Source organism: Aquila chrysaetos, chromosome 23, assembly GCF_900496995.4.
Source record: "Aquila chrysaetos chrysaetos chromosome 23, bAquChr1.4, whole genome shotgun sequence".
Lineage (NCBI taxonomy): Eukaryota > Metazoa > Chordata > Aves > Accipitriformes > Accipitridae > Aquila > Aquila chrysaetos.
Genome location: NC_044026.1, coordinates 8,058,965 through 8,074,047, shown reverse-complemented (window position 1 = coordinate 8,074,047; position 15,083 = coordinate 8,058,965). Strand labels below are relative to the sequence as shown.

At 43.2% G+C, this 15,083-nt stretch overlaps 1 protein-coding gene across 6 annotated transcripts in view; it reads right to left on the bottom strand.

The window, feature by feature from the left end:
* CRACDL (CRACD like) overlaps nt 1–15,083 on the bottom strand; it is a 71,454-nt gene that overhangs the window by 6,459 nt on the left and 49,912 nt on the right. For all 6 annotated transcript variants that reach the window (XM_041119450.1, XM_041119454.1, XM_041119451.1 and 3 more), the window contains exons 7-8: nt 13,109–13,339; nt 9,376–10,990 (exon numbers count right to left, since the gene is read on the bottom strand). In XM_041119450.1, coding sequence (XP_040975384.1) covers nt 9,376–10,990; nt 13,109–13,339 — 1,846 coding nt within the window. The remainder of the gene's footprint in view (nt 1–9,375; nt 10,991–13,108; nt 13,340–15,083) is intronic.

Genomic DNA, 15,083 nt, shown 5'->3' with positions numbered 1-15,083 from the left:
GGCAGACCCAGCCAGGAAGCATTACTGCCCCAAAGTCCCTCGGGGCTCAGCTGCTGTACTGGTGTAGAGCTGGGCCACCCAGCACAGGACCCCATGGAGCTGTCAGATGCATTTCTGGAGGGCTACAGTCTAATTTAGGGGAACGTGGCCCTGATCAGGAAAGCAGGCAAATGTCTCTGAAGGCACATTTGAGATGCCTTATAAAGGCATAGGAGATGAAAGGGATGATGCTCTCCCAAGAGCTGGAGTCTGCAAACTCGGGCACATTATGAAAGCCCACAAACTTTCTTTGCTTGGGGATTTTCTCAAGTCAGTGTTGTACCTCATCAGAGACAGACTAGTTACTTGAGCAAGAAAATATTGTAAAACCTATGTCAGCTAAAAACCACAAAAAGAGAAAGCACAAGTTTTGCTTTAAGGCCAAAGCAAGATGTTTTGCCAGCTGATGCCTGCATTTCCCTTCACATTCACCTCATGTGATCTTGCAGGGAAACCTCTGAAAGAAACAAGGCAGAAAGTCCAGCTGTGCAAATGCAGCACAGATAAAGCAGAGCCCTTAGATGCTGAAAGAGCTTCCCTCCCTCCTGCACAGCAAGCTACTTCAATTCTCTGCATCCTACCTCCACCCCATCTTTCTATGCTGTTTCTCCCATAATCTTCTTCCCTTCTCTTCACTGGCTGCCCTCACTTCATTTTGTCTAATTTTAAAGAATGATAGAGAATAACGCTGGGGGCCATCTCACAATGTCATCTAGTCTATCCTTCAGCTGCAAGGCAAGAATCAGTTACAAGATCAATTTCACATGTTTCCTGACAAATATGTATCATCTAACCTGTTCTTAAAACCCTACAAAGACAGGACAGATCTCAGACTCTCCCTAGACAACCTATCCTATGGCTTGGCTTTTCTTTTTCTACTCGATTTTTTTCCTATTGGGTAAGTTAAATCTTCCTTGCTCTAATTTGAATCCATAACTTCTTTTCCTATATGCTACGGACATGAGCAGATTATTCATAGCCTCCTTGTGGCAGCCTTTTATGCATTTGAAGACTTAGACCATGTTTTCCCTATTTTAACTTTTCTGATTGGTCATATTCTCTAGATCACTCTTGCTTTTTTAGGAATTGTCCTAATTTTGTCCAAATCATCTTCAAAATACAGTGCTCAAAACTGGCATATAGCACTTGAGATGAAATGGTGCTAGCATCAGGTGAAGTGGAAGGACTACTCCACCTGAGATGGTCTCCTGTACGCATCAGTCAGTATGATGAGTTTCTTGCACAATGATGTTATTGCTGTTTTGTATTTAGTTTGTGAGCTCCAGATTGTGTTACTTCCCCTCTTCCACTCCCCATTTGTATCTGTGCATCAAATTATTTTTGCACACATAACAGAACTTTCTACTTGTCTATATACGAAAATATTCTTTTCAAACTATGTTTGTACTTTCCCAAGGTAACCCTGATTTCTATTCTTGTCCTCCAGTGTGCCCACAGGCTTTCCAGCTTGGTAATACTTGCAAACATAATAATCACACATTTAGTTCTGTCACCTATGTCCTTAAATATACTGAATAGTGTCAGACCTAAGATGGCCACCATCTAATACGACAGTGAATCATTAGCTGGCACACTCAGTAGCTTTGCATCAAGCCAATAATAGCTTCACCAAGACTGTATTTATAGGAATGTCATGATATTTATAGGAATGCCCTATGATACCAGTTATCATTTGATTTGACTGCTCTTGACCAAGTCATGTTGGTTGGAACTTATATCTATGTTATCTTGTAGACATTTAGAAATAGCTCAATTATTCCTTTCAGTATTTCATATTAAGTTAAGTGGTATGTAACACCCTTTCTCCCTCCTTCTCTTCTTCATCTCACCTCCCTTTTCAAGATGTGCTACCTTCTGGAGCCTTCCCTTATCTTACACAGTTTGCCAAGATAACCACTAGCAGCTCAAGGACTGCTAACCCATATTCTCTGAATATCTTAGGACAAACTTCCATTAGGAGCTTCATAAGTAAACACACACAGTTGAATTGATGTGATGCCTGCTAATGCATCTGCCATCCCATTCCATCCTTTGCTTGTAGGCCATGCCCTTGAACCCATCTGCACCAATTGCACCTTTTTAGGTCGTCCGCAATTTGGGCAGGACCTGTTAGTGCATTGCCCAGTAAAACCAGGTGCCACGCTTCATCAGTTCTCAAAGCACTACTGTGATACGCAGGTTGACTGCCACTACTGAAGGTGATGGTGATGTCTAGTGTTCCTCAGAGGTGAGGATCCGTCACTCAGTACATAAAGTAGCTTTTCACTTCAGTTACCTTCTATCCAAATAATTAGTCGACTCGTTTTCCTAGCATCCTATAATGAATACCCATCCAACAGTTATGCTCAATATTACGAAGGTGTTTCCCCACTGAAGCCTCCCTGTGCCCTGCTGGACTCATCCTGTAAATCCATCCCATCAAACATACCCTTTCCCCCTGTGCACAGGCCTCTTCTCAGCCCAGAGGAGACCGGGCTGCTTCTCTGACTGTACAGCTACATACACACCACCACACGCATCCTTTTCCACCACCTTTTTACCTTCCTTCACTGTCTGTAACATCTCGGTGCTCACAAACACCAACGTCTTTACCCTGAAGGCCCTTGTCAATCCACCCACCACCTTTGCCATGATACTGGGAACCTGGCTTCTGCCTTGATGCTGCTAGTGATGTACTTAGTGTCTGTGATTCAAAATCACCCTTTGTGTTCTGTCCCATTTTCCCTGTCACACCACAGGAACTTTCTGTAAACACCAACCAAACTGCACATTGTTCCTCCTCTGCTCCCAACATACAATCAATATCAATAAAATGACTGCTATGCCCAGGCTCTATTTATTGCGCTACATGTAATGGTCTTATTGCTACCTGTGCTCCTGTTTCTCTGTCATCCTCACGGATTTAGGATTCATCTTTCTGTTATTTCGATCTGCATCGCCCAGCACAACAGGGTTCCCAGTCCCACAGCGGTATGTCTGGAGGCTGCTATTATAACAATGTTTTCCATAAGGCAGACACTCTAATGAAGGCATCAAGCACTTTTGCTCTTCAGACAACTCTCCCTGATGAGACGCCAGACATCCTAGTCATGCCAATTAGAAGGCAGCCGAATTAGAGACAAGGATCATCCCAGAAGAAATGGTATCAGAATGCTCCTGTGATAGTAGGGAACAAAAGCTCTTTATCATCATCTTAAAGATTTTATATGTATCTGTACAGGCCTGACTTAGGACAGCAGAGTAGTATCACCTACAGAGGATCAAGACCTGATCTGCTTCTGGGAGGGGCTTTCTAGTTTCTTTAAGCAATTACGTTCTGCCCTTGTTCCTGTGAGAGTCTTTGCTGCAGAGAGCCAGGCAGCAGGCAAGGCAGGGGAAATACCTTATCTTCAGCAAAAAATCATCAGATGCAACCCATGCAGGATTTGCTACCTCATCTGTCAGCCAGAATTACTGTAAGGGGTAGAAGAGTCATATTCACTATTTATTATCTTTCCCATTGCCCAGAGGTCTTTACATCCTCCCACCTCCAACTAGAGAAGGTTTCTTGGCGGTATACATGCACCGTTGTTCCAGCCAGAAGGATGAAAGGTGGCGAAGTAATCCAGGAGATAGTACGGTGAAATGAGTCAGTAGTTTAAGGTGGTCTGAGACTCTCCTAGGAAGCTCTAGGTACCCTGAGGGGCACCAAGAGGCCAAAAGCTTTCTTGGGAAGTGCCTGTTCACAAGAGAAGTGCTGCTTGCACACCTTCCTCAGTTCGGTGACTGTCTGATCACCCTGAACAAGCTCTCCCTGTCTTACCTCATCCGGTCATGAGGTAGTCCGTGCGCTTTTATCGTTCCCCATGTGGCAAAGCACAGCATTTAAAGAACCGGATAGCCAGAGTGGAACCAAAAGTACTCAAAAGCACAATGTAATTCCTGCTTCTGCTGCACGTTGCATGCACAGCACAGCAGCCAGCACAACAGCTCCCAGCTGGTAAATGCCACTTTTAGGGAGACAACATAGTACAAAATGCAAGTGGTAGCATTCTCTGTCAGAAGCTGGGCGAGTTTGAGAGGCCACAGCCGTCACAAATGCCCCATGTTTCACTTCTCCTCTGGTGAAGCAGGGCTGAGCCTCTTGCTTCTGCGTTACACTCAGGAGATTTTCTGAATAAAACTAGAACTTGAATCATATTCTTCAGTTCTTATTACAACATGTTATTTTAAACAATATGCTATTCAACTCGTTACTTAATAACCTCATAAGCTAATAAAGGATATTGCTGGCAGCGATTTGTCTCTCGTTCACTCACAGTGAATAACCTCGTGATTGCATCTTTCCCTGGTTTCCTTGGAGCTGGCTTGGCCTCAGGCTTTTCGAAAGGCAAGTGAGCCCCTTCTTCCCATTGGGATAAGTCACCAACAATGGGAAGATACCACGTCAGAACTTGTCAAGTCGTCAAGCTGCTTTGTGCATGTCACCATGTATTAAAACTAGCATTTAATGTAGGCTGTCGAGGTCTTCTGCTGCCATGTGAAACCCCACCCAGAGGCTGCTGAAGCCCTCCCTTCACGTCTTTCCCACAGCCACCAAACACACACGGACAGTCGCAAGACCAGCCGCTCCGTCTGTGTTCTTCGTCACGTCCGCAGCTTCCACACTGACCCCCCAGGATAAGCCCTGAAGCCAAGGGAACCACAGCCACCTTCTCAATTCCCTTCCACAAACCAGAATCATCCAAGCTCTTCTCTGCTGGGTCTGACAGTGGCAGGGTGGGCTGTCTCAGTATTCCCTAAGGGGGGATATTCCCCTGCTGCAGCCCCATTAAATGCAGGTATCTCTTTCCTTCAGTATCTTACTAAAGCAGCTTTTTTTTTTTTTCAGACTAAAGCTCTGATCTTATAGATGAAATTTCTTCTGCCTAAATATTGTGAAAATGAATGTGTACACTTCTCATTGATAGTTGTGTATAATGTGTGTCAGACTGGTTGTGTGAACAATAAGATGAAGATAAAACATTAATCTTTATGTACAAAAGGAGATCTATCATTGACTTGTTATTGTGCATTGGTTTATACACACACAGAAAGTGAAAGAGAAATACATACCTATTTCTGTCTATTGACAGACAGATATACTGAGTATATACAGGTGTATCTGGGGGGGGGGGGTGCTGCTTATATGGATAACCACAGGAAAGACATACTTAACATTACCCTGAGATTTAGGGATTGATTTTTTTTTTAGAGATGGCCTCAGATATTGTACCCGTTTCCTTTAAATCTAAAGCCTTTGTGCGCACAAAATATAGCAGAGGCTCTTCATAACATTTAAATCTCATACCTGAAAATGAATATCTTATGCCTGCAAGGACTGCAAAGAGTGGTTATTCTTGCCATACATCTGTGCAGGCAAAAGGTCAGAGGCAGAATATTAGAGCCTTTTGAAAGTCATACCTCTAACAGCAAGCAAAGCTAACTTGTGGATTCCCTGCATATTTTAAAAGCAAACATACTCAAAACTAATCCAAACAACTTTACACAGGGACATAACACCCCCTGTATACAACAGTGTCATTGTTTTATAACACTGCTTATGCATGCATATTTAATTCCACACTGTTGTATCTTTGCTCATTTATAAAACACCAGTTATTTTAAAATAGACTTTACAAATGCATATGGCATTCAGTATATCCTGGCCTACATATTTCCCTTTGTTTATTAAATCACTGCATGCATTTGTGTCAGTGTACACACCCAATTCCTTAATTTCAGACAAAGCTATTCTAAAAGATTTGGCTAAGTATTTCTGACATTTCTTTCTTCTCTAAGCTGCTCTGCAAGGTATTTGACTTTTGGTTGGATCTATACCATGGATGGCAGGAGAGTCTTTTTTACACAAGAAACTGCTATGTTTGCATCAAAGTCTATTTCACTGCTGGAAAACAGCCATATTGCAAAATAGCCTGACACAACCGAAAAAGCAACTTCTTTTCGAAAAAGACAGCTTGCTTTGCAGCTGTAGCCAGGGCAGCATTAAAGCAATGTCTTTTTTATGTAGAGAGAAACATTTTTCTTGTCATTTCACAGCCTGTATTTGCCAGACAATACACACCAATTTCATTCACCGTTATGTTCACCGTCCCTCCCTGAGCTCCTTTTCTCTGTTAGAGCATGTCTCCCTGCTACAGCTCCTCAGCTGCTAATTTTTATATATCCTAATATGCAAATTCACACAGGTATTGCTTGTAGTTTTGCTCTTGTAATAACCTGTTAGCATATGTTAATTGTTTCTGCCCTTTACAGGATTTATAGCAAAGTGTATCAACCCCAAACGACACAGCTTAACCTTTTAATTCTTGCAAAGACTTGTGCCTTTAGCTTCAGAAACTTAAGAATTACTCCTCCTGGGGTGACTAATTTCACGCAGCCATTAAAGAGCCACCTTGCAGCCCGACAGAGGCCAAGCAATCCCCCACTAGTTCCCCAGAAAACTCTGGAGAGCAGGAGTGCTGCTTTCACCTGGGGTGGTAAGCCAGGACCCTACCAGCCCTCCCATTGCCTTTGGTATCGGGAGTGCTGAAAAGCTAAAAATTGAACTGAATGAACCAAAGTGCTCCTACTCACCCCATGACACAGCAAACTGACTTTTTCGAGATAAGTGTACGTGAGAAGGGAACTGCACCCCCTTACATCACCGCTTCACAGCTTGCCTTCTTCAGCGCAGGGATTTCCTAACACACAGTGGGAATAAACTCCCTGACAGCATAAAGTGTCTCCTGATGGTGACCACAGCTCTTCAAAAGCGCTGATGAACGCAAGGACTAGCAGAGAGCTGGGTGCCAGTGTTAAGGGCAGTTGGATGAAAAAAAAAAAGTGGGTGTCCCAGCAGATCAAGAGGCCAGAGGTGGCTGGTAAGCCATGCAATCCATGAAGGGCTGTGCTGATTGTGCTCGTCAGGTTTCTCCTACTTGCGGTTGCAAAGACACGCTCCTAACTCACTGGGCTGAGGCAAACATTTCAAAGAGCTTAAAATGATGTTTGGGCTGGGGTATTGCCCTGCTAAGCCCTCATTACATCCCGTGGCTCTCCTATGGTGAGGTGCCCGGGCAATCAGAGGAGGTGGGCACACCTCGTTCACCCACGGCTTTAGGTGGCCAGCTTAGGCTAATGTGGCAACTTAGCACAAGGAGCTGCTTGGTCAGATGTCTAAGGAGAAATGTCTGCGGTGGGGTGGGAACAACCTCAGGTCAGTTTGGAGCAGACTGCTTTGTATTTAGAATTAAAACTCTCTGAGTCCTGACATGCCCACATATCAGAACCCATTACCAAGCAACTCCAAGCTGGAAATATGTGGAAAACTGTAGCAGCTTTGCTTAAGTTGATACAATAAGATCAGTAGGGCAGCAGATAAGATTACCATCACAGACCAATCTGAACCACTGTGTTAAACAACCCCAGGCCATACAGATTTGGTGTAATACTGTCAGGTGGAGAGGAACATGTCCAAAACAGGGCTCCTCGACCTGCAGCCCCAGGTTCAAATTCCAGGTGTGTGCATCCCTGCCAGGGGTACTGGGGCACAGCTCTCACCTGCAGACCCTATTTTGCAGAGGACAGTCCTGAGCCTGGAGGCAGGAGTCTCCTTCACCCCAGGGCTGAGGAACAAGAGGAGAAACGTGCTCCCCGGCTCCATTTCTTCCCCTTCTCCCTCCTCCTGCCCTGCTCCCACTGCAGGCACCCTGGGACACAGCAAGAGGGATGTGAAAAAAGGCTGTGTGCAGGAGCACTGGTACTCCCACTGCTTTCCTCTATCCTCTGCCAGACCAACCCTACCGTGCTAGATCTCCTCCTCACTTGTTCCTGGTATGACTCTCCCCAAAATCTCAATCGATCAGAGATTTGGGCATCACTACAAATAATCAACTATTCCTCAGGGCAGGGCAGAGGAGAAAATGCCTTTAAAGGGAGTGTTGGGATTATACAAAGGGAAACCACCTTGCCCATGGGGTGTGGGGAGCCTCTGGCTGGATGGCTCCTGTGTCCAGCCATGGAGGCAATGAATCCCCTCATTTATGGCTGCTGGGAGAGCAGAAAACTGTACACATGGCCAGTGCCCTGCAAAAATATCTGTGATGCTGCAGCAGATGGAATCTGCTGTCACTCAGGGCGTCAGCAGGTTGCCTCTGGGGCCAGGAAAAGGCTTTTGTCACCCTACAGGACAAGTGGCCTGCTGTGTCCTGAGGTCTTCTTTTGGCTTGGTGTTCCCCCACTCTGAAGCTCAGAGACTGATCCCAACTGGAGAAGAGCAACCATGCAGGGGAGCTCTGCAAGGGCACAAAGAAACCTTTTCATTTGCTTGGCCAGCATCTCCTCCTTACATTCTTAACATCAAACTCATGACCAGACAGATTCAGGGCAGGGAAGAAGTGTCTCCCATGTATCAGAAGACCTAAAGATTTTTTTCCCCTTTTGGCTGTTCTCTGAAGTGAAGAGCAGAGGTCTCCTCCTAGGATTGCTTGAGCATACTTCACCTAACTTGTTTATTGTCATTGCAAAGACCTCAGACAGTGGTGCCACTTCCAGTCTTTTCCATTCTCTGCCTGTAGCACACAATATATGTCTCCAGAGGACTGATTTTTTTTCTTTAACTCTAACCCAATTATATAATACAGACAACAGGGTAAAATTTAACAATCTGCAGTAGACATGATCTTACTGTCTCTCCTGGCTTTAAACTCCAAGAAGCTGCAGGGTAGTTAATTTTTGTTTTTAAACAAGGAATGAATAATGATAAAGATGGATAAATTAATAAGCAAAGGTCAAAGAAGACAATAAATAAATAGTGTGTTGAGCATGCCAGGCAGTTACTAGTATTTCTGCCTCAATGCTATGGTGAAAAAGAAGGCCTAGAGGTCTGAGTCACTCATCCCACACAGGGCACTGCACTTAATGTGTGCTCCTGGGTTTTGAATTGCCATACAGCAGCTCTGAATGGGGACACTTAGTGGCTTGATATTTCTGTTTCACAATACTTGCTAATGCATTTTATTTTTTAAGTATCCCTTTGAACATCCTTTAAACAATGCCCTGAAATGCAAAAATCACAGGCAAAAATATCTTATTTTGTCTGCTGCTTGTTCCCTGCTGTCCTTCTGATAATGTTTTTAGCAAGGGAGAATCAGGGAACAACATCACTGAAGGCAGAGCCATCAGCTCGTGCTCACCAGTGTTGTGACTGACATGACAGGGCTGCCTCATGCTTTCTTACAGGTAAGGTCACTCCTTACGAGTTAATATAACTTTATAAAGTTTTGTGAGTCTTACCAGGCACTTTACAAGGATTTGACTTTTTCTCCAAGTCTCTATCTTCATTTCTGGGTTCAGAAGAGTCAATGGCTTTGTCCTGCTTCTCCTTGTTTGCAGTAGTATTTGGAACGGTTATGTTTTGCAAGGCTGGCTTTTTAGGCAACGGAGGTTTGCTACTAAGCTGTTCAGAGGACTTTGCTTTGGGTTTGATCTTTTCATTTAAAGAATCACCGATATTTGTATCGGCTGTTTTTTTGATCTGTGCCTTATCACCTTTTAGAAAGGAAGTCAATCCCTCATTTTCTAAATGAAGCTCTGCACTGTATCTTTTAATCCCTTTTGATTCTGGTGATGAGTTGTCTCTATATTTCAAGGACAGTGAGGTGGATCTAAGTTTCACTTGAAAAGGACTTTTATCTTCACATCTTGGCTTATTCTGAGATACCACCAAAGAATCATTTGGCACCGGCACCGAATCGACAGCCGGAGAAACACAGCCAGCCAAAATTTCTGCAGGTTGGCCTGTATTGTCAGAGTTGGACTCCGGCAGCAAAGCCTGCTTTTTGTTGCTGCTTTTTTCCTCCTCCAGGTCTGATCCCTTCTGCAAGTCTTCTTTCCGCTTCTCATTTCTTGAGGAGACCTTTGCTTTGGACAGGAAGAATCCGGTATTTAATGGGCTTTCCAACTCTGATCTTTCTGGGAAGTGTAGGCTTCTGGTCCTTGGTCTCTCCCGTGCAGAGGACACAGAAAACTTCCTCAGGGCATTGAGTTCATTGGCTGCTTTTTCAGCTTTCTTCCCCAAAAGTTCCTCCTTGTGGACCAGGAACTGACTATTCTCCTTACCAGAAGCAGCTGCCTCTTGTGCAATCTTTGTTTTCTCTAGAGAGCAGGAAGCAGATGATCCCATCCGCATTGAGGAAGCAGGATGTGAAACATGGAACGAGTCCATGGGCTGGAAAGAACCTGTGGAAAATTGCTTGCTGGACTCTGACAATAGAACAACCTCTTTCTTTGGCTCTTTATTACAGGGCATTTCCACAGGTATCTGATCATCCTGCCATATCTTTTCTTCTGACCCCTCCAAGAAAACAATAGTATTCTTACTAATTGAAATATCTTCTTCAGATGGTATTTTATTTACTGAAAACACAGTAGGAAGCTCCTTATTTTCTTGATTTAAAGTATTGATTGACACATCATTCATGTCCCCAGACAATAGGACCAGCGTTTCTGAGGAATCTTCTTGCTTTTGTACTTCTCTGTCTGGACTGGAGTAGGAAAAATTTGCGGAGTCTTTGCCTTCTAACAGCAATGAGGACTCAGACTTCACACACGTTGTTTCCAGTGTTGGTTGGCAGCCCTCCGGTTTCTTCTCTGGTAGCAGGGCTTCCTGTACAACAGCAGACTCAGAAGTAGGCTGAGTCATCGCTGGTCTCAAAGCAGGGAGAAGGTCCTCAGGCACTCTGGGCTTTGGCCAGGTAGCCACATCCTGCGCTGCAGCTGTGCCACATGGCAGTTCTTGATTGCTGGGTTTGAATACAGCATCTGGCAAGTCTGCCTGCACCTCCTTTTCATCATCCTCTTCTTCTTCTGGGGTACAGCTCAAATCAGTCAGAGATTCAGACTGGGTCCTCTGCAAGAAAGAAATTCAAGAGAGCTCCATCACTACGTACAGATTTACTTTTTTTCTTATTCATCATTGCATTTACAACCAAGACCTTAGAGAGGAAGGCAATACTTGCCTCTAATGCTGGGCTCGCTTTTTCCTTAACCTACATATTGGATGCTTTTTTATCTAAGCAGATCCTGGAATAATGTATTTAACCAATATAAAAACAATCAGTGACACTTTCTTCTGCACAACTAGTGCTTTCATGCCTTTGTAGATGGGAAGTTCATCAAAACAATGGCCATTAGACTGTCCTTGGCACTTGATTCCCCAGAGCATACTGGGTATGTTGTGTTGCTCTTGGAGAAAAAGCAGCACTTGAAAGAGGAAAATCTGTCCCTTTGTATTTTGCTACTGCATACTAGCATTAAAAATAAAACAACCCATTCTAGCATGACTCTGAAGAGGGAAGGGTACATAGAAGGAAGAGCAAAAACCTACCAAGTCCATCCGGTTATGACACTCTATGCCAGCTGAGCATCTACCCACATATGGCAGTCTTCTGTCTAATCCCACTGCCATACAGCATTACAGCCTTGCCTCATCTGTGTAAAAGTCTTCTTTTTCTTTCAAGAGTTAGAGTATTTGATAGAAGTTTATAAATGCATATGTAGTTATCTATGAGGTCTTGTGATTAAGCTTCAGTTAAGGACTGGCTAAATATACAGGGTTATTTGAAAGCACATTATTAAGCTGCTTAATATGCCTTTCCACATGGTGCCTGTATTAGCTCACTGATTCACTGTAGTTTGTTGGGTAAATATGTATTTTGGATGTAGGCTCTAATTCTAAGAACACAAACTTGCACTCTGAAGATACTTTTAGGGTTCTTCCAACTTCTTGTTTTGCAAGTGTAATTGCACAGACAGAGCTGCAATGCCACCTGCATTCACAACCCATATACACAGGAACATAAAAGCAGAAGACATCAGTTAGCCAGAAGCAAGGTGCACAGACAGAGTCAGGAAAATAATAAAAATTAGATTATCGAAAGATGTGAACGCTCTCCATGGAAAACCAGTCATCTGGCAGTTTATAGGCAGACTGGACAAAGCAATTGTATTTCAGTAACATTGTTACAATGGAAAAGGAGGTTTGATCAGTGAGTTACTGCTTTACATGCTTTTCTAAATAAGTGGCCTCATCATTGTGTTGCTCACAGCGGTGCTCTACCGAGCCCAAAGATCACTCACAGAGTTTGGAAAACACAGAATATCAGCTAACTAATATTTAGAGACAGAGGGCATAATATTCCTGGTGTTAAGCAAGCCAATTTAATGGCTTAAATGTATTTAAAACACTGAAAGAAACCACAAACAATAAAGTGCAAATACTGTGATAAGAGCTGCAAACTTCAGTTCTAAAAAGAGAAGAGAAGAAGAAAAATTAAACTATGTCCTTCATAAGATATGACAAAGAATCAGATAAATGGTGTTTTAAAAGGATGGGTTTTAAAATGTTTTTTTAATAGTATAAACTTTTAAAAATTTTTTTCTGTGGAGACTTATTTTAAGTCTCTGTAGTGCACATAAAGGGTTTACAAGCATTGGGGCAGGGAGAGGGCTGAATTCAGAACAGTCCTAATGTACAGATTTTGGCTCCAATTAATAGGTCACAACTTATTCTTTCTGTACTTTTTGAAAATATAAGCCCAATTATATTTGGAAAGTTAAAACTGCTCCGCCATCAATACTCTCTCAAAGACTCTAACTCGCTCAAGGATCTTTCAGACTAGGAAAAGTATACAAGTTGACCACAACGCTTTGCGAAAAAATTTTCTTAAGTAAGAAGTTATGCAATCAGCCCCAACTTCTGCATCACAAACAAGATACTAAATTGTACTGCACAGTAAATTTAAGAAGAAATTGTTACATAAAATGCTGCATCAAGAGTTAAGAAGTTAATATTTCATCTGTTCCTAGTGTCTACTCCAGATACGTAGCCTCATCAAATAACAGCTATTAAAACCCAATGAAATATCCATGCTGAAATCTGCCTTTTCTTATATCAGAGTTTGAAATAAGTCCAGTAAGGACTTCCTGGTTTTGTGTCAAAGGTGACACTGTTTATTTTCACAAGTACCTGAGAAAATCTTCTCATTTTACTGGATCTCTGGTTCCGAGGTTTTATTAAAAGCTTGTGTTTAGCAGCAGAATTATCCAAGCAAGAGAAAAGCTCAGGTGGAGTGTCAAAATTGGCTGCAGGCGAGATGGTATTGTCAGATATCTGGGGAGCTCCAGTTTTAGCACTTCCATGCCTAGGGAACAGCTGACCGTCTGTAGAGCAAGATCTAAAAGAAGGACCCAATGTAACCTGAAAAAAAAAAAATCCCCAAATAGAGAATCAAACAAAGAAACAAATAAACAACAATAAAATAACAATTCTACAAATAAGGGCCCATGTTTATTTTAAGGTTGCCTCTTTTTCTTTTTGACACCTCTTTCAAATACATTGCATTTCCTGATGTTGCACATGGAGTACTGGTGTTAGAAATTCTGCGGTTTTAGCTGCTTGAGTATTATGCTATACTGTCCAGAGGGAAGTACCAAGTCACACTTAACTAGAAGATCTAAAGCACACAAATAAATGGCCAGCACATTTTAGAAAACAGGTTTATGAAGAGTACTCAGTTACAGAACCTACAGGGCCAGTTTCCTTTCTGGGTCTGTCCTCCAGCATCTGTGTCTAGGTTCCTACCCACAGTTCTGCTGGGCTGGAGTATCTCTAGCTTCCTATACATCATCAGGTCCCTTCCAACTCTACAACACCCTCCTAAAGACAAAAGAATCAAACATCAGTGGCATTGACACTTAAGTCAGCTTGCGTTTTCTCCTCATGTATTTATATCTGCAAAATAACTAGTGAGTTTACCTGAAATGTAAAATTTCATTTGCAGACTATTCTGAGGAAGGAAACGATGGACAATTCCTACTAGAGGCCAATAACCCATCCAGAAACAACTCCTGAATGCTCCAAGGGGTGCAGTACTTTCATGAAGCTGGAATCCAGCTTGCCTGTGCCCTTCACCAAGACCTACCCTAGTCCCAGGGCTGAGGCAAAAAGGAGACTGAAAAATTTATGAAAAATGACTCTAAAAGGGGTTCTTCCTTTCTCTCAGATTCAGTTTTTGCAAATAGGCAAAACAGTATTTCCAAACTATCTGTCATGGCATTAACATGACCTCTGACAACTCGTGACAGCACTCCCTTTGCAGGCTTGAAATTCCTGTTCATTTCATCAGAGGAGCTTTCCTCCTTTGTCATGCTTTCTTCTGCGGGCTTTCTTCTTCCTTCTTCTTTTCTTCTTCTTTCTCTGGAAATGGTATTTTACTGAGGGGGTTGGATGGGAGAAGGGGAGAGGAGGATAGTGTCCAGGGAAGATAAAAGCGTCAGTGTTTTCTGCAAGTAGAATTCTGCATTATGCACTGCAGCCAAAAGATACTCTGTAGTGTAGCGAGGTCCTGCTACAGCTTCCTCAATGGCCAGGGGAAATCTCCCATTGATTTTAGCGGAGGCTGGATCCACAGCTTCCGATCATGCATTCTATTTAAGAAAAAAAAGTAGCTCAGCCATTCTGAATAATGGATGCTCTCATTAATTTTCCCTCCACAATATCTGCAGTCTAGTACTCAAGCATGACTAATGTACAACAAACAATATGTGGCTGCATTATACATTAGTACCTAACAGTGAATACATTGACATTTCAGCTCCATGATAAGGACGTAGCACATGTTCTCTTTCAAGGCACGTCATTATTTGCCTGCCTTTCTCCTGGCTTCTGCTTTTCCTCGAGAACTTTGGATGTCTTCTCGTTGGCAGTGCTCAGCGTTGGCCATTACACTGGAAAATCAAGAATCTGGTTTGTTACTTAAATTTCAGGAGCCTGAGTGAATGCCAGCTCTGAGCCAGCTGCAGAAGTCGCCTGTCCCACGAAGTCTGGCTCCGGCGAAGCCTGCGGAAGGAGGGGATGGCTGGTGGACCCCTTTCTCCAAATCTCATTGTGCACGTGGCTCAGTTGTCCTTCAGCTGGTCGTGCGGGGTGGCACAAGGTGGGG